This window comes from Bos taurus, chromosome 4, assembly GCF_002263795.3.
Source record: "Bos taurus isolate L1 Dominette 01449 registration number 42190680 breed Hereford chromosome 4, ARS-UCD2.0, whole genome shotgun sequence".
NCBI lineage: Eukaryota > Metazoa > Chordata > Mammalia > Artiodactyla > Bovidae > Bos > Bos taurus.
In genome coordinates this window covers 48,953,159-48,980,151 of record NC_037331.1, presented here as the reverse complement: position 1 = coordinate 48,980,151, position 26,993 = coordinate 48,953,159, and the positions used below count along the sequence as shown (strand labels likewise).

At 37.3% G+C, this 26,993-nt stretch overlaps 1 protein-coding gene across 1 annotated transcript; it reads right to left on the bottom strand.

The window, feature by feature from the left end:
• Positions 1–157: 157 nt before the first annotated feature.
• DLD (dihydrolipoamide dehydrogenase) lies at positions 158–26,920 on the bottom strand. Its single transcript, NM_001206170.3, has 14 exons — positions 26,803–26,920; positions 24,979–25,057; positions 17,401–17,480; positions 16,589–16,657; positions 15,943–16,012; positions 14,473–14,573; positions 14,023–14,166; positions 13,496–13,597; positions 3,933–4,123; positions 3,127–3,297; positions 2,653–2,842; positions 2,083–2,220; positions 990–1,079; positions 158–904 (listed from the first exon to the last, which is right to left on the bottom strand). The coding sequence occupies exons 1-14, from the start codon at positions 26,839–26,841 to the stop codon at positions 839–841; spliced, it is 1,530 nt and encodes a 509-aa protein (NP_001193099.1). The 5' UTR covers positions 26,842–26,920; the 3' UTR covers positions 158–838.
• Between the last annotated feature and the right edge of the window lie 73 nt (positions 26,921–26,993).

The window sequence follows — 26,993 nt, the reverse complement described above, 5'->3', positions numbered from 1 at the left end:
ATGACCTTTTAAATACCTTAGTATTGTCCTACAATGTGGAAAGAAAAGATACATCCTGGTCTATAAAAGCAATAATAAAGAGTAACAAAAATATACACTAGAGGTAGTCAAAAAAAACTAGGACCATCTTGACATCCACTCAGAATAACCAGTAAATGAATATTTAAGACATATTTATTTCTGTGTCTTCATTTTCCACTGTAATACATTGCTTCTCCATCTGATACTTGATTTTTGTATATACACTGCCTTACTTTGGTTAACTGTATAACTATACTTTAGACCTCAACAGAACCTTAAAAATCTGAACAAAAATTTTACCTCTAACCACCAAGACATTGGGGATTAAAATAACTGAGATCATCATTTTTTATTTACATCAGTTTATACATGTTTCCAACTTCTTCTAATGACTGTTTCCAATGTGAAAACCAAGTTTCAAATAACCTGATCACCTTGGTTCAAACAGAGCTGTTCACATACCATACTCTAGTTGCATCCATGTAAGTAAATCCTGTATCAGAGATAACAGCTACTTAACATAAATTCAGTGACAATGAACCCTTCATAAACAGCATGAAAATATGGGTTGAAGAAAATTTTCCAGGAAGCTACTATAAGTAGCTTTTTTCCTGCAGATATTAATGCAGTGAAACAATATTAAATTTATTTAAAATATAGATAAGAGATTATTCAATTCTGTCCAAACCTATTAAATACCTTCCAAAAGTTTCCTAATTCAGTCCTAGAAATTTTTGCAGCTGTGAGCATTTCCTGTTCAGAAATGTGACCTCTACAAAAGTCCCCAGGAAATTGCAGAAAAATATAATCTTCTAATTTAAAAGTTGATTGATTTGCCAAATGATGCAGCCAAGTTTGCTTCTCTAAAAGCTTCTGATAAGGTCTGAAAGGGAAGAAATTTAGAATTAAAAACCAAGTATTTGTGGGTCAGAAGAAAATGTAGGTAGCCATTAATTGTGTGTTGTTACCGGATGGGCATGACAGACTCGAGCTATGTCTTCACAGGATGCGCCATACTCCAGTGCAAGTGCAGCTTCATTTACCATTTCACCAGCACCCTTTAAAATAATAAATCAAGAAGTAATTCTGTTTCTATGGCAAAACAACTATCATCTCATAGGACAGATTAGAATAGTTCTAAACTGCCTCCAGTTGGAAAAATCCTAACAGAAAAAAGTAGCACAGAAGAGCTTGGGCTCTGAAGAAAAATGGCCTGCATTCCAATCTTACCACTAACTACCTCAATTACTGACTGTGCTTCATTCCATTTTACTCACCTTAAAAATGGGATGAACAACACCTACTGCACAGAGCCCTGAAAACCCAAGTTAATGCATGTATTTAGGAAAAACTTGCAGAGTAAGCACTCAAATGTTCTATTATCATCACTGATACATCAGATACCTAGGGAGGGCATACTTCAAATGCAGTGGTAGGAAAAGCTTCTCTTAGAAGGTAACATTTGAACCAAGCTAAATAAGCCAGTCATACAAAGATCTGGAGAGACAGGATTCTAAACAAACGGTCTATAAGCACAAAGGTTTTAAAATGGGACAAGTTTTGGCCTATTAAGAAATTGTGAGAAGGTGCTCTCACTTTCTGAGATGGCCCACACTCTGTGGAGCATGTTTCTCTCTAAATAAACCAACTTCTTACCTATCAGAAAAATACAAAGAAAAAAACTGAGAGAAGGCCCATGAGACAGGGAATTAATGAGCAAAGAGAATGACTGGAAAGAGATGATGTCAGAAAGATAGTCAGGACCAAAATTCAGTGGAGCCTTGGGTGTAAGTCTGAAGTGGAAAGGACCACCAGAGAGTTTTAAGCAGGCAAATGGCCTGGTTTGTGTTTTAAAGGGAAAACTTAGTTGCGGCATGGAAAACAGAGGATATGATAGGCAAGACTGTCAGTGCTAGAAACAATCCATAAAGAGGCTATGTTCAAACTTCTGCTAGTAAATAATAACCTCAGAATGTAACCACTAGGTGGTTTTAAATTAATGTACTAAATAGCAATGTTTTCCAGAAATTCTAATGGGATTTCTGGCTTTACAATACTCACTGGTCCTAGAATATGTGCTCCCAATACTCTGTCTGTTGATTTCTGCCCGAGAATCTTCACCATGCCATCTGTGTCAGCGTTTGTCTTAGCTCTGCTGTTAGCAGCAAATGGGAATTTCCCAACTTTGTATTCAATACCCTGTGAGAGACAGAAATTGAGAGCTTACATAAATTCTCAAAAAATTCATTTCCATTTGCTGAAATCATCTACCATTTATAAGAACTAAATCCCAAGAAGGCAGTTCTTCACAAAGCATATAGAAGGAAAGACCAAAAGGTTTATCACAGAAAAATATTTTGGAAACAAACATCAAGTAAATTCAAGTGTCAGCCCACCTGGATATACTTCAAAGTCAAATGTAAGACCTCTAGAATTACTAATTTTTAAATACAGGCAAGCAAATACTCTCTCCTTTATGATACTAATAAAGTAAAAAATTATTCAAACTTACCTATAATGTTCTACATAGTTATTAAAATGCATTAATGCAATAATGACAGGGTTCTTAACCACCATGGTCATTAGGTCAAATCACACGTTAAAAATAAAACCACCCTCATTCAGAATTACCTCTTCTTTCAATTGCTCTTCTGATTTGCCAACCCAAGCAACTTCAGGGTGTGTGTAAATCACTGATGGTACACAGTTGTAGTCAATGTGTACAGCGCCACCAGCCATCCCTTCCACACAGATAATGCCTTCATCCTCTGCTTTGTGAGCCAGCATTGGACCAGCAACCACATCACCAATTGCATAGATACTGCAACAGAGATCAACAGAAACAGCGAACTTCTGAAATCAGACACTCATCTGCTGTTATGCCAGAGTCAAAAACTATGAGCTTCCAGTTAGTAAATCACCGAAAAATAAATCAAATACAGCTCTTCCAAGTTCAAGTTCTACACTGCATAATCAAAAATTCAATTAATTATTTTTCTTTTACAGGTTATAATTTTACTATTCTACCCCAAAGCCAATGCATTTTTAAGGCATGAAAAGTGTTTATTTAAAATTATTGAAAATGCAGGTAGGTATGCAACTTACTTTGGAATTTTAGTTTGGAATCTGGTATTCACTGGAATTCTACCTCTAGTATCCAGCTCAATTCCAAGCTCTTCTAGTCCCAAATTCTGAGTAAAGGGTCGTCGGCCGATGCAAACCAGCAGTACATCACAAGTGATAACTTCAGCTTTACCACCAGAAGCAGCCTCAATACTAGGTAGTAAGCAGCATATAATTGTAAAACACATCTACATGAATAGCTGACAGATATTGGAAACTTAAGACCAGACATTACTCAAGTATTAATGACACTTCTGACAGTCTATTTTAATCATAAATAAAACATAAACAGGGTCAGGCAATGAAAAATGTACATATCCTCTAGAGGTCTATCATTTGAACCTCACAACAAAAGGCTGTAATTAACATGGTTTAAGAACACAGATCCAAGCTCAAGTAGTGCTTCTGCCCCCACCAGCTGTGAGACATTAGCCAAGTTACTTCAGTGTTGAATAAGTAGAATACCAGGCACATAGTAAGCAATCTAATCAATAATCTTACTGATTTCCCCATGCATCTGTCTAAAAATAATGATTTTACTGAATGTTGAGAGTTTAAATTGTTCTGAATGTATACTATGAAAAAGTACATAACAAATGAGAACACTGGGTTAGTTTTTCTATCATCAATGCAATCATGAATTTCAGAGGGCTGACTGGATAAGCAATACTGAGCTACACTACACAATAAAGTGGTACTAAGTTATAAAAAATCTGATTCTTAAAGCTAAATGTTTTTCTTAAACACACAGAAGGATACCATATCAAAAACAAATGTGGCATACTTACGAAACATCAATTTTTCCATCTGATTTCTTAGTAGCACCAGTAACTTTTGTGTTTAATTTAAATTTAAATCCTTGTTTTTGAAGGATACGTTGAAAGTTTTTAGATATTTCCATATCAATTCCAACACCACCAACATGACCCAAAAACTCAACTGCTGTCACATCTGCACCAAGCCTTTGCCAAACTGAGCCCTGCAAACAATAATCATGAAAATAAAGGCTTTGATAGCAAATGTTTAAAAAATCATCTTAAACAGTTTATTGTAAGGTATTTTCCTAGGTTACTATGTTCCTATTAGAAACTCTGAGGTTTAAAATTAACACTGTGACAAACATGTATGCTAATGCTAACTCACTTCAGTCGTGTCTGACTCTGTGTGACCCCATAGACGGCAGCCCACCAGGCTCCCCCGTCCCTGGGATTCTCCAGGCAAGAACACTGGAGTGGGTTGCCATTTCCCTCTCCAATGCATGAAAGTGAAAAGTGAAAGTGAAGTCGCTCAGTCGTGTCTGACTCTTAGCGACCCCATGGACTGCAGCCTACCAGGCTCCTCCGTCCACGGGATTTTCCAGGCAAGAGTACTGGAGTGGGGTGCCATTGCCTTCTCCAGACAAACATATATAACTTCATACATTTATTCATTCAGCATTTACTGAACACCTACTATATGCTAGGCACCATTTAGATGGTAGGTATACATCAGTGAACAAAACCCTGCCCTCAGAGACCTTAAATTCTGATAGAGAAGACAAATAAGTTGAATTTATGCAGAGGACAGTAAAGTGTAATGAGAAAAATAAAGGTGAAGTAGAACCAGGACTACTGCAATGAGAAGGACTGCAATTTTAAATATGTGGTCAAGGGGAAGCCCTCGTGGGGAGCGACAACTGCACAAAGACTTGGAGAAGGATGAAATACACTGGTAACTGCTTCAGAAACAGGCAAGACTGTGAAAAGGAAGGCTTTGAGGGGAAAGAAGTACCTCTTTTTGCTAATTACTGATGCTTGCAAAGTATTAATCTAGCTTCATATTTTATCTTCTCAAGATGAACATTTACTTTTTTCATTCAAATTATAATTTAAACGAAACGCTGACATTTTATTTTAACAACATTTTAACAATTATAACTTGTGAATACTTATATGTCAAATTGGCAATAGGAAGATTTTTACAGCATTAAACAAACTATGAAAAGCTACGAATATATCCTTTGCAAGAACTTACATTAAAATCACCTAATAATTTAAAATTCATTGTAAGATTTTAGCAACTGAATAAAGTTCATGTATTTATTTTTTGTATTTCATGAATTTTGGGGGTGAGAGCTGAGTTAACTAGAGGCAATACAGTGACACTAAAAATTCAATAACAAACATACACAAAAAATAACTCGAAATTATGGACCTAAATGTAAAATCCAAGACGGTAAAACTTTTAGAAGAAAACAGGAGAGAATCATTGTGACACTGAATTAGGCAAAGACTTCTTAGCTATAACACCAAAGTACAATCCATAAAAGAAAAAAAGTAAATTAGACTTCATCAAAATTAAAAACTTCTCTTCACAAGACAGTATTATGAACACAAAAAAGAGAAACCACAGGCTAGGAAGAAATGTTTGCAAAACAACTATTTGATGAATGTTTGCAAAACAACTACTTGATAAAAAAAAATATTTGCAAAACTATTTGATAAAGAAATGTTTACAAAAAAACTATTTGATAAAGATTCTATGCAGAACTCTCAAAACTCAGTAACAAAACAAATGGACCCAAGAAAAAAACATACAAAACATTTAAACAAATACTTCAAGGACATAGAGATGGCAAAAAGCACATAAAAATATGCTTAACACTGCAACACTAGAGAAATGCAAATTAAAACCACAATGAGATACTACTGCACACCCACCAGAAAAGCTCAAATCAAAAAAACCAACAATACCAGCTACTGGTGAGCAAATGGAACTGAAACTTACAGTGCTTGGGGAGGGAGTTATAAAATGATGCAGCCCTTTTGGAGAACAGAGTTCCTTGAAAGGTTAAACACAGAATTACTCCTAGGTATATACTCAAGAGAAATGAAAACAGATGTCCAAACAAAAACTTGTACAAAAATGTTCATAGTAGCATTATTCATGTTAGTCCTCAAGTGAAAACAACCCAAATGTTCATAACTAAAGAATGGATACAGCACATTTTTAAAATTCACTGAATGGAAAATTATTTGGCCATAAAGTGAAATAAGGTATACCTAAATGTTGAGAACATTATGCTAACTGAAATAAGCCAGACACAAAATGCCACATATTGCACGAATTCCATTTATATGAAATGTTCAGAATAGGCAATAGACATAAGAAGCAGATTAGTGTTTTCCAAGGACTGGGAAAATGGAGAAATATAGAATGACTGGCGGCTCAGATGGTAAAGAATCTGTCTGCAGTAAGGGAGACCCAGGTTCAATCCCTGGGTGGAAAGATTCCCTGGAGAATGGAATGGCAACCCACTCCAGTATACCTGCCTGGAGAATTCCATGGACAGAGAAGCCTGGCAGACTACAGTCCATGGGATCACGGTAAGTCGGAAACGACTAAGCAACTTTCACTTCTTTCTGGAGTGATGAAAATGTTCTGGAATTGAGATACTGATGACAGATGCATAGCTCTGTAAATACACTAAAAATCACTGAACTGTACACTACAATCATTACATGATATGTAAGTTATAGCTCACTACAAAAAAAGGAATCACTCCTCTGAATCTAAATCAGAATAGTAAGAAACAGTTAAGAGTAGAAATGATAAGCAGCAGCACCATCTTGAGAGAACAGTAAGCAAAGCTAGACAAGTGCCATATTCTTTAGGAAAGCTGATTTCAAAATCCTTAGATAGGAAAACTCCAGTAATATCTACCATTTATTCAGAGCTTATTAAATGCAAGGCACTATGGTGCCTTAAATGTATTAACCGTATTAAATCTCAACAAAATCTTATAAGGTAATTATTCTTATCCTCGTTTTATAATGGATTAGTTCAGAGAGGGTAATGAATTTAACAAAAACATAAAGTCATTAAGAGACAAAGCTAAGATTCCATTTTAAATCTGTCTGATTTGAAAGCACTACATTAAACTGTAATGGAAGAAAGAAAATGAACTGTAAAAAATAAGTCATATGAATAATCTTTATGAGAAAATAGATACGTATGTCGACACAGTAAGTTCTCCATAAACCTAAATTTTTAAAATGACATGTAAAAATTATTTTAATATAGTAACAGACACCTAAAACATTGTGTCAAGATGTTTAAATGACTTGAAGCTTGCAAAAAATCTAATGCAAAAGTGCAGAGATGGAAGAAACAGAGTCATTGCCTTGGGCTATTATTATGCTGATTAAAAGGAAGTAAAGCTATATGATTCCTTTATGTTTGTTTGTTTTATCCATCAGTGACAACAATTTTCAATGTGGTGTGAACAGAAGAAATAGCATTAAAATAGAAGTGAAGCCCCAAATAAAAACCAATTGTTTTGGATGAATTAATTCCCAAATCGAATAAATTAGATAGACCACAGAGTTTGGGTAACAGACAGTGAACTTTGGGAACTTAATTAGCCTAAGAGCACTGTCAAGAGGTGGGAAAGAATAGATTCTAAAAAAGAACATTCCTGGAGATTAGCTCAAGATGGTGGAGAAGGATATGAGTTCACTCCTTACAAAAACACATCTAACTGCTGAACAACCACTGACAGAAAAAACCAAACTCTGGAACCTTCCAAAATGACACCCTACATCCAAAGATAAAAAAGAAGCCACAAAGAACAGTAGGAGAGGCACAACTGCGATAAAATTAAATCACAAACCAGTTGGGTGGGCCACTCACAAATCTGAGAACAATTATACCATGGAAGTTATCCCACAGGATAACTTCTGAGATACTTCTGAGCCCCATGTAAGCCTTTCCAGCCTGAGGGATGGGAATGGGGAGGAGTTCCCAGAGAATCTGGCTTTGAAGGCCAGTGGGGTTTGACTACGTTACCAGAGTGGAAGGGTGGGCAAGAGGGATAGTTATGAAGTTTGGGACTGATATATACACACTACTGTATTTATAATGGATAGCCAGTGAATAAGTCAGAAAGAGAAAGACAAATACTGTATATGAATGCATACATATGGAATTTAGAAAGACAGTGCCGATGATCCTAAATGCAGGGCAGCATAGGAGACACAGATATAAAGAACAGACTTTTTGAACTCAGTGAGAGGTGTCAGTCAGTCAGTTCAGTCGCTCAGTCATATCTGACTCTTTGCGACCCCATGAACTGCAGCACGCCAGGCCTCCCTGTCCATCACCAACTCCCGGAGTTCACCCAGACTCACGTCCATCGAGTCAGTGATGCCATCCAGCCATCTCATCCGCTGTCGTCCCCTTCTCCTCCTACCCTCAATCCCTCCCAGCATCAGGGTCTTTTCAAATGAGTCAGCTCTTCGCATCAGGTGGCCAAAGTACTGGAGTTTCAGCTTCAACGTCAGTCCCTCCAATGAACACCCAGGACTGGTGTCCTTTAGGATGGATTCATTGGATCTCCTTACAGTCCAAGGTACTCTCAAGAGTCTTCTCCAACACCACAGTTCAAAAGCATCAATTCTTCGGCACTCAGCTTTCTTTATAGTCCAACTCTCACATCCATACATGACTACTGGAAAAACCACAGCCTTGACTAGATGGACCTTTGCTGGCAAAATAATGTTTCTGCTTTTTAACATGCTGTCCAGGTTGGTCATAACTTTCTTTCCAAGGAGCAAGCGTCTTTTCATTTCATGGTTGCAATCAACATCTGCAGTGATTTGGAGCCCCCCAAAAATAAAATCTGTCACTGTTTCCATCTGCCATGAAGTGATGGGACCGGATGCCATGATCTTCGTTTTCTGAATGTTGAGCTTTAAGCCAACTTTTTTACTCTCCTCTTTCACTTTCATCAAGAGGCTCTTTAGTTCATCTTCACTTTCTGCCATAAGGGTGGTGTCATCTGCACATCTGAGGTTATTGATATTTCTCCCAGAAATCTTGATTCCAGCTTGTGCTTCTTCCAGCCCAGCGTTTCTCATGACGCACTCTGCATATAAGTTAAATAAGCAGGGTGACAATATACAGCCTTGATGGACTCCTTTTCCTATTTGGAACCAGTCTGTTGTTCCATGTCCAGTTCTAACTGTTGCTTCCTGACCTGCATACAGGTTTCTCAAGAGGCAGGTGAGGGTGGGATAATCTGAGAGAACAGCACTGAAATATGTACATTACCATATGTGAAATAGATGACCAGTGCAAGTCCAATGCATGAAGCAGGGCACCAAAAGCCAGTGCTCTGGGACAACCCAGAGGGATAGGGCAGGGCGGGGCGGGGCAGAGGGGGGTGCTGGACCAGCACACATACACACCTGTGGCCAATTCATGTTGATGTATGGCAAAAACCATCACAATATTGTAAAGTAATTATCCTCCAATGAAAATAAATTAACTAATTTAAAAAAATGTTTTTAAAGAAAACAAAATAGATAGCCAACAAGGATACTGTGCTCAATATTATATAACAACCTAAATGGGAAAAGAACTTGAAAAAGAAAAGATACATGTATATGCAATAACTGAATCACTTTGTTGTACACCTGAAAATAACACTGTTAATCAACTATACCCCAATATAAAAACATTTTTAAACAAAAATAAAAACTGAAAAAGAATAGATTCTGAAATGTGGAATAGAAGTCAATCCCTGTTAAATACTAAAAGTAGAGATTTATAAATAGCCAGTTTGACAACCATTAGACACTACCGTAAGTGTTTCAAACAGGTCATGTAAGCTACCCAAATTTTATTTCTGAAAGTTCTTCTGGGCTGGTTAATGCAGTATATTTTGGTATCAGAAAGGTAACCAGTTATGTTCATAACTGGTAAAAGGCTGCAGTATCAGGGCCTCCCTGGCAGTCATCCAAGATTCTTGCTCTTCCATGCAAGGGGGAGTAAGTCTGATCCCTGATCAGGTATCTTAAGATCCACATGCTGTGTGGTATGGCAAAAAAAAAAATTTAATTTAAAAGCCTTTTAAAACCAAAAAAAAAGACTGTAGTATCAGATGGCTTTTAATACTTTGCATTGACAACCTGAATAACACTAGAGAATGCTTGATTAACCAATTGCAGATAAGATCAGATGATGGACCACACGCCTTAGTTAACATACTTCCCCAACTTATGAACAAGACAAAGCAAGAAATAACAGTTAAATGTAAAAGTGACAGAATCAAGACAAAGAACTAGGCTGGAAATACTGGGTGCAAGTGAACAATACTAAATTAAAAGCAAGGATAAGGTTCAAAGTCCTTTATTTAGGTTTTAAAAAAAAATCAGAATTGCTCAAGCAAAAGATGTGAGGTTTTCATCTGACCACAATCTCAATATGTGCTAAAAACAAATGAACAAATATCAAAAAACTGATCTTCAAGGGTTACACAAAGAAGCATATTATGCATATCAGAAGACTAAAAAACATTCTCACCAAAACCCAGACTATTTTGCTTAGTTTGGAACATCATTTAAAAATGACAAACTGGACTGGATCAAAAGGATGACAATGAAATAATGGATCTGTTATCTAAAAAACCTAAGTAAGAGTCATTAACAAAAGCAATGGAGATTTAAATATGACTAAAACTCAGTCTCTGCCTTTCAGGAGCTTATGATCCTATAAAAAAGAAAGACGTAAACAAATAAATGCAATATATACTATTATCAGTAGATGATGAAAACATGTAGACACATTACACTAGACTCAAAGAAGGAAGGACCTGAGTTTTCTTAAACAGAAAGTGAAGTGAAGTCGCTCAGTCATGTCTGACTCTTTGCGACCACGTGGACGGCGGCGCTGTCCATGGGATTTTCCAGGCAAGAATACTGGAGTGGGCTGCCATTTCCCTCTCCAGGAGATCTTCCCAACCCAGGGATCGAACCTGGGTCTCCTGCATTGCAGACAGACGCTTTATCGTCTGAGCCACCAGGGAAGCCCCCAGAAGTCTCCACTAAAAAGGTAACTTCCAAGCTGACATTTGAAAAATATTTATTATACCAACAAAAGTTTATTAAGCAACAATAACAAAAGCTAATATATGAGTACATATTATATATCAGCCACTATGCTAGATACTAAAGACACACAGTAAATGAAATAGCCGGCACCTCTAGCCTCATGGAGATTATGATTTAATGAAAGAGAGACAAGTGAACAAATAGTATCAAGAAAGTAAGATAAATGCTAGAACAAGGACAGGGTGCAATGGAACACTCGGCAAGAGTACCTAAGGACATCCATGGTAGGCGGGGAAGGGCTCATAAAGCACAGAAACTCACAGAGGGATGAAATGTTCCAAACAGGAGGAAGGCCTGACTAAAGATAAAATACAAAATGCAGCTTGTTCAGGAACTGCTATTTCAATATATCCTGAACATAGTTTGAGAGGGAGAGGGCTTAGAAATGAAGCTGGAGACTTGAGCCAGTACAAACAATATTTAAGAGTTTGTACTTATCCTAACAGAGGATATATTCATGAGTTACCTAACAGGTAGTATCACATTAGAACCCACAGAGAGGTCACTTACAGTTCCCAAACGTCTTATTTAGGCCTCTAGACAGATGGCAGTACCACTCACTGAGATGGGAAATGTTAGAAAATAAACAGGTTTTGCTCTGTATTTTGGTAAGTGAAGGAGGGAAAGACAGGTTAAGTTACACATTCACTGAGTGCCTGTGAGACCTACAAATAAAGATACTGTAAGCATTCACATACAAAAGCTCAGAGGTAAGGAGAAAGGATTAACTGCACATATATTTATGAGTCTTCAGGTAACTGGTTAAGAGTGAACAGAATATTCTCTGAAAAGACAAAAAGAATCTAGGAGAGAACCTTGAGACAGAATCTAGAGTAATAGTAACAATTAAAGTGAAGGCTGAGAACAGGAACAAAGAAAAGTCAGCCCAAAGGGTAGATGGAAAATCCAGAGTGCTATTTGCAGAGAGGGCAAGGGAAAAGTTTCAAAGGCAAGAAAATCAACAATGCTGTTTTCTACCAAAAAAGCAGTGAAGAAAACAGTCTACTGGATTGAGCAGTGAAGCCATACACGCCCCATCAAGAGCACTCTGACGGCACGAGAAGCCATGGGTGAAGATGTAAGTGAGAGCTGATGAAACAGTGTGGGCATCTCTTCCAAGGAGTCTGGCTGTGGAGAGAAGGTGAGAGGGGAATCAGGAACTTAAGGAGGACACAGAATCAAAAAAGGCTTATGTTTGTGTACGAAGTCCATGTCTTTAAGTACAAAGGCATCTTAGCATGTGTGAATGCACATAGGTACCCTCAGAGAAGCAGGTTTAAATGTAAATGAGAAGGAAGCAAAAATAGGAGAGGCTAAAGACTAAAAAAAATACAAAAATAAAAATCACAAAACAAAGTCGCCAAGAAAGCAGGAGACAGTGCACCCCCAAGCACAGGTGAAAGGCTGAGTCTCAGGGAAGAAAGCACGCACACAGACACAGCAGACAAGGCAAGAGAACAGTGTAACGCCGGGCAAAAATACTTCCAAATCCAGCCATCGGGTTGAGGGTGTATGTCTTTCTCCTGGTGTAGTCAATATCCTGGGTACAACATAAAAAAAGGAAGCTGAATCCAACCAGGACCAGAGTTGCCAAGCAGGTATGACAGAACAGTGCGGCAAGGGACTCAAGAACACCTGTAAGGAAGTCGTTAGTGACGCACTATGGAATCTAAGCTGCTTGGAAAGCAGTCAAGACGGGATAAGGGCACAGAGCAAAGACACAGAGGAACCTAGGGACTAGAAAACATGATAAACTCAGCTATTCTTCAGCTAGATAGGCTCTCTAAGGAAGAGGAAAGGAGTTTATGGTCAGAGAATAAAATGTCTGGATTTGTGATTTTAGAAGGAGAGGTAAAACGGCCCTGGGAAAAGACTCCTAAAACAGAGGGAAGAGGTCACTGGACAGAAATAAAAGTTGCCAGATAGACAAGAATGGAGAACAAGATAAGCAAAAGGTATGAGACAGCACATTATTCAGAGAACGTCAAGTAATTTGCCATTTCTAAAACTTGAGTTAGAGGGATCAAAATGAGGACAGAGATGCAAGAAAGATGCAAGAAAGAACCACATCATATAAGTCATGTCTTTATCTGAAATGCAATTCACTCAGAATGAGAGCTGTCTGCTGAAGGGCTGGAAGATTTAAATATCTGAAGGGCTGGTAGATCTTTAAAAATCAGTCCAATTCTAGGGAATACAAAAGCTGGAAGATACAGGGAAGCAGATTTCAAAACAAAACAAAACAGAATGTTCTAATGAGTAATGATTACTTAAACAGATTATCTTGAAAACTATTACTAGATAGTATTTAAACAAAACTCAACGCTAATCTGCCTGTGATGTTAAACAAACAATCAGAGGAACTCTAAGTCCTTTCCAACTCCACGGAAGTAATAAGGGACAGAAAAAACATCACTCACCAATTCTACACCTATTACTCCTGCACCAATGACAACCAATTTTTCTGGAACTTTTTTTAAAGACAAAGCACCTGTAGATGACACTATTGTATCTTCATCAATCTGTTAATAAAAAAAAGGAGATAGACAATCAAAATTACTTGAAAAAACCTGACTTATAATCTGTGATCTTATTCAGTATAATCACTAAAAATATTAAGTCATTTATTTGCTTTGAGCTATTTATGACTTTTATCCATGGACTTAATTTTATCAAAACCCATTAGAAATGGCTCACTTAAAAGTTTATCATGTAGCATCTCAAAATAGAATGGTCAACGTTAACCTCATATTGAATTCAAATATATCATAATATAAAGTGTTCCATTTCTGGTCAAGATCACTGCAGAATAAAGACAGGCAAATTCCCAAAGCTGAATGACTGTCAACATGTAGTACTTCAGTCAGGTGTCTCTCATTCGAAGTTCATAAAGAACATAAAATATATTTAAGCAGAAAAGTTGTGCAGTTGTAAAACATGTAAATACCGTAATTCCAGGAAAAGGAGTGACTTCTGAACCTGTGGCTATAAGAATGTTCTTTGTATCAATAACTTGAGTGCTGCCATCGGCTTTCGTGGCGGTGACCTGATTTTTCCCAGTTATCTTTCCATATCCATTTACATGAACAACCTTTATAAAATAATATTTAAAAATTCACAAAGTTTAAAAATAATTTTTTGGGTAAACAAACGTGATTTGTAAGAAAAAACTATTAAGTAAGTTATCCAATACAAAACACCTCCTTACTTGGTAACACTACAAATGGCGCAGCAAAAATTTTGTTACATACATCAGGGAAATCTATTTTAGGCTAACATACTGTTTTAAATTAAATATCCTCCTGCAGCCAATTTCTAACAGCATCACTGTCAGCATAAAGCAATGTTTATCATGTATATAAAATAATGCAAAAATCTGAACATAAGACACACTAACCTTATTCTGTTTGAATAAGTGGGCAATTCCACCTGTTAAAGCTTTTACTGCATTACTCTTCTGCTCCATCATCTTCTCCAAATTCAAACGAACTTCAGACACTGTAATTTGTTAAATAAATCTTTAGTCCATAGCTAAATTCCTGAAGCAATGTGATATTTTTCACTAATCAAGGTCTGAAAAATTGCAGCCCAATGTATACAGAACTGCATAAAAGGCTGTATTAAAATTTTTTAATCTAATAACTGATACAATAATCATAGCTGACGAAAGGCCAACAGCATCCTATGACAATAACAGAACACATCACACAATGTAAAAAGTCCACCTTCAGCAAAAATTAAGTCCAAAATAAACCATTACACCCCACTCTGACAATACAGTCTTTAAACACCTTATGACAATTATAAGTCTGAAAGAGATTTAAGTAAAAATGACAAAGTAAAACATCACTGGAAATTTTAAACCAAAGACAATGCTAAATTTCATGAAACAAAAGCTAGTAAAAAATCACATCTGAAAACTTCAAATATAGTTTAATATAAAGGAGTTTAATCAACTAGATTTTACTCATTTAATTCACAAGAAAACTCTGAAGCAACAATATAATAAAGAAACTCAAATTCCAAAAGAACTTCAGAAGCAAGAAGAGTATGTCAGAAATTAGCTCAGGCAACCAATACATATATTAGAGATGAGGAAACAAAGGCCCTAAGAGATGTGGTCTACTTAAGGTCACAGTGCTAGAACAAGAAGCTTTGCCTACAATGCACATCTCTGGTTAACCCTGTCTCTTCTTCCCTTAGTAGGTACAGAAAGTCAACTTTGATTCTACTTTTCATCTAGTTTAAAATATTTGCTTTAATGTATGTACATCACTCCTATACCTATCTGCCTACACTACAGCCCAAGCTTTCAGAAACCTACTACTATAAAGACATAAAAATCAAATTAGCCTCTCCCAGCACAAGATGTGTTTTGACCTTTCCTAGGACTATTCTCCTGGATGTATCTGTAAACAACAATAATTGGAGAAAAAGGACAAAATGAAAACAGTCCAAAAAGAATGACAGGAGATAGGACATACCAAATTAAAACATTATGAAATGTCCATTTCCACTATGCCACCTCCTTCCCCCTCTCCTTGCATCTCTTTTCACTACCAACGACTTAAGTAGACCTTCCTTCCTTCACCACTATTTGCCCATTGCACTAAGGAATCCAGCGCCCCCCTAGTGATCTCTTAGTGATCTCTAAGTTTTAAGGAAACAAAAACTGAGTCTTCATACACACACACTCTGTCTCACACACACACAGGTTAGCAAAGGAACAGAAGATGTCATAGTAGAAACATCGTTAAGATCTGTCTTACTCTTCCCTCACTAACCATATATTACACTGTCATCAGACACAAGTCCTTAACCAGAAGAGCCAAGTGATGATATTGCTAAATGTGAAAGATATACATACTTTCAATTCCTCTAGATGCAAAATCTTTTCCATGGGCCAAATGGTAAAAGTGAGAGTTATTCAATAAAGCCTAAAGGAAAAAAAAGACTAAATTATCAAATTTCACAAACTATATACATGCAAAAACCACTTACAAAATGACAGTCTCTACATGAAATAGCATATAGGACTACACCAATTCAGTTTCTGTTCTTACATATTTAATGTAAGAAAAACAGTAACAACTTAAACGTTCAGCAAACAAGAATGAAAAAACTACCTTACTTTCTTTAAAAGCAAAGGATTAGGTATACAACTTCAGAATGTCAGGTTAAAAAGGAAGTTATTTTTCATACATAAAGGGCTTAAAAGAAGAATTTACTGCCTATTAATTGTTTCGCTGGAGAGGAAAGCCAAAAAAATGGAATCTGATCCTGTCATCAGAGCCCAGCTCAAAGGCTAGGCATTCTGAGACAAGGAAGTTATTTCAGGAATGTATGGCAGACTGACAACAGTAACCTAAATTTTAACAAAGAAAAAAATGTGTTTTTATCATCTCTGGGTTATTTTTTAATAACTGTATTAGTTTAACATTCTAATCTCAATATATCCTTCCAGTTGGTGGCTAATGAAAAAAATTTCTACCCTGTACAAAACATATGCTCACCTTAGAAGGAATACAACCAACATTCAAGCATGTTCCACCGAGTGTTTCATTTTTCTCAACACAGACTGTCTATAAGCAAAGAAAACATTATTTATTGCACATAACCTGCAATGTTTCAGTTCACTAAAATTCCAAATGTATGTCTTAATTCTTCTATAAAACATGCTACTGAAAGTGTTTGTGAGAATGAAATATATAGACTCTTTTAAAATTTATTATCTGCATAATACTACCCAAAAGTGAATCATTCTGAAAGATATTTGTTTAAAAACCAAATCATGTTTTTATTTAGCTCTACTACTCTATCTTCCAAACTGTGTGTGTGTGCAGGCCAAGTCGCTTCGGTAATATCCAACTCTGTGGGACCCTACAGACTGTAGCCTGTCAGGCTCCTCTGTCCATGGGATTCTCCAGGCAAGAATAGTGGAGCAGCTGCCATGCCTTCCTCCAGGGGATCCTCCCAACCCAGGGATCGAACTTGCATCTCTTAAGTCTTCTGCACTGGCACACAGGTTCTTTACCACTAGCGCCACCTGGAATTCCCAAAGTGTGACTAGAAGCCAAAACAAAAACAAAAAATATGGAGTGGGGGGTGGTGCGCGGCAGGGAGGGGACAGTGACTTCACTTTCCATTTCATGAAAATACTACAACTGAATAAATCCTCTCTCTTCATTAGTCTCAGACCTAAATATAATTTATAGAATTAGCAAATTATTTATCATTATTAATTACCTGCAAAGTATTTTGTGAATGTGCTCAACCTTTCCCAAATGAAAAGGAAATCAATGCCTAATCTGAGCTTAAACCTTACCTTGAAGCCTAACTGGGCAGCTTTAATAGCAGCAACATATCCTCCAGGACCAGAGCCAATTACTGTCACATCAGCATCGACTACAATCAAAGCAAATTGATACAAAACAATAAATTGCTTATTACTGATCAAAAGCATTACAGTTAAAAAAAAATCTTGCATTTTATACTCCAAAAAAGTGCAAATAACCAGCATTTTCTACATAATACTATTCATTCCGAGGTACCAGACATTCTCTGACATAACTGAAAATGACACAGATTTTTAAATTTTGTGTTCTATGTATTCATTATGGCATATAAAAATATAACTGAGTTCTGTACCCACTGTATCCACTGACTTTGCTAAATTCCATAGTTTTATTGAATGATAATGGACAGAGATTTAGTGACATAGCTGTACAAAGGAAAGAGCCTGAGCTTTGCAATCTGTCATACCTGGCTTCAAATCTCAACTCTTATCATTTATTAGCTGTGTGACTAAGTGACTTCATTTTTCTGTCATATAGGAACAATAATACTGCCATAAATGACTGATGTTTGGATTAAATAAAATAATTTCGTATAATACCTTAGTTCTTTCAATAAATTCAAAACCGATTATATCCTTTTCAGGTACTTAACTTCTAAAATAACAGGGGGAAAATTCTGCTTCCCTATAATACTTGGCAAATACGTTCTGAACTATTTGAATAATGATAAATTTTTTACAGTTTAACAGGCTAAACAGAACACTCAATTAACTATTCTGGACATTTATCATATAAAAATAAGAAACTGAAAATTAACTTTGATCAGTAGTCTCAGGAGTATAATAATTATGAAACAAATGTAAAAATAAATTCCAATTATTCCCAGTCTTCTCAATGCAACATCAAATCAAGCAACAATAACCATTAAGAGTTAGAGACAGTCTCCCTTCTCCCCCATCCACTGTCCTTACAATCTCAGTGACTTTAACACACTTTCACATATGTTTTTCTCAGAACTTCCTAGGAGAAAGGTAAGGATGGCATATATATATATATATATATATATATATATGGTAAAAAACACTAGGTTAAAAAAGAAAAAACCCACTAGTTTCAGACAGGTCAATTAAACTTGCCCAAGGTCATCTAGCAGCCATGTAACAGAGACAAAATTAGGCTTTTTGTCTCCCCTTCCAGTGGTCTATTATTTAATATTACTCCATTCCTTAATTTCAACTACTTCAAGAGCAATAATCAAGCTGCGTAATTACTAGCTATCTAATCTTAGGTGAGTAATTTAATCTGCTTCACCTTCAGTTTTCTCATCTGCAAAATAAAAGTGAAGTCGCTCAGTCGTGTCTGACTCTTTGTGACCCCATGGACTGTAGCCCACCAGGCTCCTCTGTCCATGGGATTCTCCAGGCAAGAATACTGGAGTGGGTTGCCATTTCCTTCTCCAGGGGATCTTTCCGACCCAGGGATCAAATCCAGCATTGCAGGCAGAGGCTTTAACCTCTGAGCCACCAGGGAAGTCCTCTGCAAAATAAGGAGTACACAAAAAAATATCTACCTCACAAGGCTGTAATATAGAACAAATAACATTTGCAAATAGCTTAGCACAGTACCCAAATGTATATAGTATTTGCTATATAATAGCTATATTCTGATCTACAAAGACAACAATTTTAATTTCTTATCATCCCCTTCCCCACAAAACACATACCCCCTAAGGGATGGGAGTAGAGTATCCTTTAAAAGACTTTTGCTGGCCTCAACAGAATCACAGAAGCTATGTTGGAGGACAAGTAATAGGTTATCCAACCCAGTTATCCACAAAATCTAAGAATCACCCTACTGAATAAATTAAAGTACTGATTATCCTTGGTAATAATTTGGGTTACTCACACATGAAAAAAATATAGCTAGACTAACACACAATAAAAAGTATTGTATCAATTCTCCTGATCCATTTGTGCTTTTTGGCCATACTGCTTAGTTCACTCATTCATGTTCAGAATTAAATATATAATAAAATATATTTTGATTTTCAAATAGAAATTTCTATAAAATACATTTCTATTTTCAAATCTTGAACCAAATGAAGACCTAACCAACATCCCTTAGTTTGGGTCTAATTTTTAATTTCACAGTAATCTAAATACAAGCTAAAAAACTTATTTCTTGCCTAAATTTTTAACATATTTTAAATTATAATATACAGGTTTATTGAATAAACTTAAATACAAAAAAGTCAAAAACGTGTGTTTTATTTCCCAATTTACTATGTGATCTTAGGTCTTTTTCAAAGCTACGGAAAATACCAAGAAACAGTTCAGCTTGCACTGAAGATACTGGTTGTTCCATTCCATGAGAATCCCACTAACATGCTAGGAAGCACAAAGATGAAGGGAAAGAAGAAAAGTCTTCATTTAAAGATCTGTCAGCTGAAGTATAGGAGGGCATTCAGTTCAGTCGCTCAGTTGTGTCCCATTCTTTGTGATCCCATGGACTGTAGCATGTCATCATATGGGTATGATTCAGGGCAAAGTTTTAAAAATAAGCCATTATTTAGGGAAAGTATACCAATGTCTGCAATTTACTTTGAAATGCATCAGAAAAGTAAGATGAATGAATGGATATGTATATGAATGGACAGACATGTGATAATGTAAGTACAGAAAAATGCGAAGAATCCATGGGTATTCACTGTAAAATTTTTCCAACTTTTCTAAATATTTGCAATTTTTCAAAATAAAATACTGGAAAAACAAGCCAGCCAGCATTCACCTTTAGCAAAGGCTGCTTGCAAGTGAAGGGTTATAACACATGATTCTGACTATTTCCTTGTCAAAAAGTATTTCTCAATTTGGTTCCTATACATAGTTTTAAAAATTAGGATATGGCAAAGTAGTTAAACAAAATGCATTAATTTAGAGAACATTTAACAGAAAATTTAAAACTAGCATCAGCCTTTACAAGTGAAAAAGAAAAACAGAAAAGGAAATGCAAATTGATAGCCTAAGAGAAAGATGACTAAGCCAAAACAGCAAAGGACAGCTGGATAGTAATCTACATTTCAGGTGGCAGTGAAATACCAAGAGGAAGCTATCAGGCTGATACTTAAAAAAAAAAAAAAAATACTGGGTACAATAAGTGGTGACCAACTTAGTCAATACCATGAAATGAATGGAAAGAAAAAGCAGGGAAAAGTGCTCTAAAAGTTACAAAATATTGCTTATTACACCAATAGGAAGAAACTAAGGATACCATATAATCAAGGCTACCACTAAAATAAAGGTGTCGGGCTACAAACCAATTATAATCATCAACAAATACAACATGTGTATTAAAAAGTCAGTCTGCAATATTATTTACCACTTGGATAATTTACTACATGCCAGGCAGTGAGCTAAATGCTTCTGGTTGTCTTATTTAAGACTAAGGACATCTGTTACATAACTATTACTGCCATGTAACAGGGAGCAGATAAGGCTGAGGGGAATTAAATAACCTGCATAAGGTTACACAACTAGTAAGTGACCAGCCAGCATTTACGTTAAGTTGTTCAGATTCTGAAGACTGTGCTCCTGTACCATTATGTCTTCCAAACCACTCAGATGGTCCCATCATCTCCAGGGCAATCAGGAATTCCAAGCAAAATGACAAAAAGTTCTTCATTATCAGAATGAAATAAAATTTCATGAATGCCTACCCTATGAGGAAATCATCACTATCTTCAGAAATCTCACAGTATAGTTAGGGAAAACAGGTATATATCAAAACGTAGAGAAATCAATTGTAGAAAACAATTAATAATTGTCTTTTAAGGAACAAGAACAAATATTATAAGGCAGTAATCATTAATTGCCAAATTCACTAAATGAATATAAGAGCTACATGATAAGGTTTATCATGTTTTGTTGTGTATTGGGGGGAGAGAGACTTTTTTTTAATGTATTTATTTGTTAATTTTGGCCACACCCCACAGCATGTGGGACCTCAGCTCCCGGACCAGGGACTGAACCTGTGTCACGTGTGTTGGAAGATGGAGTCTTACCCACTGGACCTCTGGGGAAGTCCCATGTTTTAAAATTATCAATAGCCTTAATCTTCAGCCTATTTCCATAGTCACATTCTATACCTTAATCACCCAAAACTGCTTGGATTCAAAGAAACTCTTGAATTTTAATACTTTACTTTCTGATCATAATCCTACAACCTCCTAGTTCATGAGCAAAGAGAAACACAGTAAAAGAAGAAAGAATGGTGAAGTAAAACAAATCTGAGTTCAAATATAAGCTCTACCATCCCTTAAATTCTTGGGAAAATTATTTAATCTCCCTGGGCTTTGATGCAATATAGCCATAATAGTGACAGTAATACCTACATCCCGGGGTTGAAAGGCCAGAGGTAAGATATGTCAAGACCCTGGGAGGATGCCAGGTACCTACTGGGCACTCAACACATGTTTCGTCTCTCCTTAGATCCATCTCCCATCTTTGGTCTTGCAGCCTCCAGTAGATTCCCACCCTCCATAATACCCTACACAACTACATCCTGACAAAATCCAACTCAGATCTTATTCTTTTGCTTCTCATTGGTCTCCCTATTTCTTGTTAGATAAAGTTCAAGTTCCTAAGTGCACATCCAAATATCTTCAATAACTTTCTCCAGCCTCGTCTCCCACCACATTCTGCTCATCCACCAGTATCATGTGGTGTAAGCTTCAGCAATAATGAATTACTGGTAGCTTGCACCCAGCCCTGTGTTGGTCTACCCACACACATTCTGCTCCACCTACCTAGAAAATAAATGCTGAGAGCATACCTTTCACATTACAGACACTATTCTAAGCTATTGGGCTACCAATAAATGGCAGGGCCCTGGTTCTTACAGTCTAATGAGAGAGAAAGAAAAAGTATAAAAACTCCAAATGTGCAACAGAATGAGCTTTAAAAACAAATATGATTATATCATGCTCCTGCTTAGAACACTTCAGCGACCTCCAACTGCCCTTAAAATAGTGTCTTTTGTAACCTGGAAACATCAACTCTCAACTATCAACATATTCAGCCACACTGGCCCTTTCAATCTCCTCAAATGCACTACACTCCTTCTCACGTCAAAATATCCCTACATGCCATTTCTTCTACCTGGAACACCTCCTTCCACACATGCTCCCACAACGCTTTTCAGATATCAACATTAATTTCCTTAGGAAAATAATTGTGACCAGTCTCAATCCATATATAGCTATCATATATAGCTATATGCTCCATCAATGGAGCCTTCATCATAACTATAATAATTTGTTCAGTGTTTATCTTCCCCCTGCAAACTATAAAGCTGCATCTTGTCTGTCTTATCCTCTAGTGTATCCCAGCAACTAGTATAATAACCAGGACATAGTATAGACTTTGTTGAAATAATGAGTAAATGAACAGATGGATGTAACAAATGTGACTAAGTGCTATAAGTATCTGTCATGAAATGGGTCATATCAATAACAACACAACCTGATGAACTTGGCCCAAATTCAGAAATCACCCAGATGCTGTAACAGGGACTGTATCATAATAAGCTCAAACTTCTCAAGCTGGTCAACCAATACTCATCTAAGGAGACAGGTCAAACAGATCAGTGATTAAGAGTGTTTAAGTTCTAGAGTCAGAAGAATTTCCCCAGCTACACAGCTGGTAAACGACAGATTTCCTAGCTCAGCGCACTAAACTCAGGTCCTCAATTTCATAAAGGAGAAATCAGCAGTACATAACTGGTGGGGCAGCCACAAGGATTAAAGACTGTGCTTGAGACAGAGTAAGCACTCAATGCATCAGCTAATATCACTGTTGTTGCATCAGTTAGTATCACTGTTGTTTCTGGACACTTACTGTATACCAGGCACCATACTGGATGCTTGTGATGGAGCATAACTAAAACAGACATGATCCCAGGGTTTATTCAGTAAATAAGAACTGAGTACCCACTGGTCTATTTTCGGTGATAAGCAGTCACATTCAGTCCTTGCCCTAAAGAAGTGTACACTCTTGAAGAAAGGTCAGTCATTAAATAAATAGACAAATATAAATATGTACATAAAATACTTGTTACTGCATCCAACCAAAGACTTTACACACAGTATCTACACGAGTACTAAAGGATTTATAATCTACTCAACATGAATGCTCAGTTATGCCTGCAACATTACAATCTAAATTCCTGCTCAGGGACAGCCTAGCAGATAGAAGGTACTAAATGAAACTTTGTTGAATATGTAACACCAAAGGTGCAGAGTGAGCCATAAAAAGTCTTTACTTGGCATGCTTTGGAAACGAAAATCTCCTGCTGAATTAAGAATTTCCATTTAACAAAAGAAACAAAGAGTGTATACCAACTATACCTCAGTGAAACTGAAAGGGAAAGGGGATATAACGGGTTGAACTTTCTCCTCCACCAAATTTGTATTTTTTAAAGGATTTTTTTGACCTGTTCAAAGCAAGGGTAAATCACCCACTGTTGGTCATTACTGACCAGAATCCTCCTCCTACCCTCTCTCCTAAGAATAAAATATACCAAATGCCAGTAGTCTGACAACAGTTTAAGGATACAGGAAAAAATTATTTCACAGAATGCAGGAAGACCAATGGTCACAGTTACCCCCAGGTAAGCTTTAAGACATCAACATACAACTTTACTTATGATTATACAAGAAATTTCAAAAAATGTCAAAACATGATTTCAAATAATCAATAGTCTTGGTACTGGGAAGCCAAAGTATCTTATTATAAATCCAAGAACTTCCTGTTTTAAATACCTTTTTTTTTTTTTTAAGTACATATCCTTTATAGAAACTTCAAAAATACAGAAAAGTGTAAAAGAAGAAAATATTCATAATCCATAGCTTCCTTTCAGGGTACATTTTTCTAATCTTTAAAATGTGCTTTTGATAAGCCCATTAAGATTTCCATTCAGCACAGAAAGAGATGTCTCATCATTCTAAACAGTGTTAAGCAACTAACACACTCAGTCTTACCAGAGGACAGAATTAACTTTTTATTTTCTTGGCACAATATGTAGGCTCTTAGCTCCCAGCCCAGAGGCTGGACCCAGGCATCCCGCAGTAGTGGTCCATAACTTTAAAATGGAAACCCCCTAGCCACAATAACCTTCTTGCTATTCCTTAAACCACACAACTCAATTCCTACCTCAGACCCTTCTCACTGCTGGTTCCCTCTGCCTGAAATTACCTTCTCACACCCTCACCTTACTCAGGCCCTTGCACAGAAAAGGCCTGATACACTATCTAAAATAGTCACCCTACCCCCAATTACCAGACTTCATTTTCAACCACTTCCCAAATTATTTCCCTGTTTCTTGTATACTGTTTGTATTTCACCATCAGACTTCAAGTTCTGTAAGAGCAAGGCTTTTTCTTGTTCACCACCTGGAACACACTACCTGTTCAACAGAGCATTTAAGTGAACAAACATTTGAACAAATGAATTCTATAGCTAATTACTTTGCTCTTAGTTACTCTTAACATTCACTTGCTTTTACATTTAAATATAAAGGAAATATGAGCAAAACCTGTTTTACTAAGTACTTACTTGGTTGATCTGCATAAGTTCTTAGTGGCACTACAGAAACTCCTTGCAGACCATGAGATATTCGACTGAAATGGCCTCTCTGAAAAAAAGAAAGAAAATGATCCTATTATGTAAAATATGAATTGAAAACCACTAAAGATCCATGAAGTCAATAATAAGTCAAATGTATCGAGCAATGATTGCTAATGTATCTTCCACTGACACAGGGAGGTTACACAACAATTTCTGCTTTTGTAAAAACAATCAGCTTGCCACACTTTTTTTATACATGTTCAACATATCATTTCATTTTTTTACCTAACTAAAACATGTTATTAAATGCTGCTTACGTTTTATTTTATTTTCAGAAGGCATGGCTAACTTTTGGCGCCAGAGATTATTTTAATGGCATTAACTAAAGTGTTTAATGGAGAAGGCAATGGCATCCCACTCCAGTACTCTTGCCTGGAAAATCCATGGACAGAGGAGCCTGGTAGGCTGCAGTCCATGGGGTCGCTAAGAGTCGGACACGACTGAGCGACTTCACTTTCACTCTTCTCTTTCATGCACTGGAGAAGGAAATGGCAACCCACTCCACTGTTCTTGCCTGGAGAATCCCAGGGATGGGGGAGCCTGGTGGGCTGCCGTCTATGGGGTCGCACAGAGTCAGACATGACTGAAGCGACTTAGCATAGCAAAGCGTTTAAAGTTTCAGCTTAAGTACTTGGATAATCTACATTATGAAAATCCTTTTACATGTAATTATTGTTTCCTAAAATCAAAACTACCATGTACAATCTATGGAGATGTACCTGAACCACACAAAATGAACAGAAAATTTAGACAAGATACCTTAGGAAAATGCACCATGTACTCGGACCCAAGAGCTACTAGTGTTACAAACTGCATCATAACTCCACAACAATCTCTAAACATGGATGGCTACTATTTTCCTAAGAATAGTGAGGCACAAAGGAACAACTGCAAAGAGCTCCTATCAAAGTAGGCAGTGAAAAATCCTACACGTTGATCTAGGAACGCTGTCTACTTCAAGGCAAGGCTTGCACTTGAGGTGAGGACAGCGGACCAAAGAACAGAAGAGTAGAGACCAGGGCTGAGTTTCAGTCCCAGCTCTCTCACTAAACGTACATCTAGCTTGTTACATTAACTTTGCGAAACATAGTAACTCATCTTGAAACAAAGGAGTCTAACTTCTCTATTATTTTTAAGGTCTCCGTCAATACTGTATTCAGTCACAAACCCAAATATATACAATTTGGCTGTATTCGGTACATTGATGTAAAGGGAAGGCTATCTTGATAACCTGCTACAATTAAAAATACAAGCTCTAAGGGGGAGGTCAATGCACGCTCGCTTAAAGCTGCAAACACTAAAGGGACCTTTGAGGAATTCCTGGGGCCAAGAGTTAGGGCTCAGTCTGAGTCTTTCAAGCGGTGGCCCAAGCCTGTCTACTGCAAAAGGCCACTAGGGCCGGAATTAGAACTACGAAAAAGTCAACCATAACGGGCAAGGGTGACTCCTACTTTCTCCGCCAGGGTGGAAGGGCCTATGCGGGACTCCCAGGCTCCAGGCCCAGGCTTGGGAGGGGACTGTGTGTGGTTGTTGGCCGTCACACAACCGGCGGAGCTCTCCACGGCCCAGGCTTCTGCCTCCAAGCCGCCGCCCCAGCTGAGCGGGTTCAGGGGTGGAGTCGCGGGTGGAGTCCCAGGTGGTCCCGGCCTGGCCGCCGGTCTCTCCCACACCCACACTTAGGCCGCGTCCCGGATCCCGTCAGTGGGCCTCTCTGGGCCTGATTCAGCACGATCCCACCCAGTGGGCCCTCACCTTGACCAAGGAACAGTACACACGACTCCAGCTCTGCATCTTGCCGCTACACCTTCCTTTCTGCCAAGGATTTCACCTCCGCTAAGCGTCTCCGCCGCCTCCCCAAGGTCTCCCCGCCCTGCGCATGCACGAGCGCGGCCTACGTCATCGGTCGGGCGCTGCACGATTGGCCCGCGTGGTGCGCGCCTGTC

Bases quoted from the DNA above. Each gene is read 5' to 3' on its own strand.
- DLD (NM_001206170.3), bottom strand. From the start codon at position 26,841: ATGCAGAGCTGGAGTCGTGTGTACTGTTCCTTGGTCAAG. The intron at 4,124-13,495 runs GTGAGTGATGTT...TATTGTTTGCAG, and splicing joins GAGTAATAGGTGTAGAATTG to GGCTCAGTTTGGCAAAGGCT. The intron at 1,080-2,082 runs GTGAGTATTGTA...ATTATTTTAAAG, and splicing joins GAGCACATATTCTAGGACCA to GGTGCTGGTGAAATGGTAAA.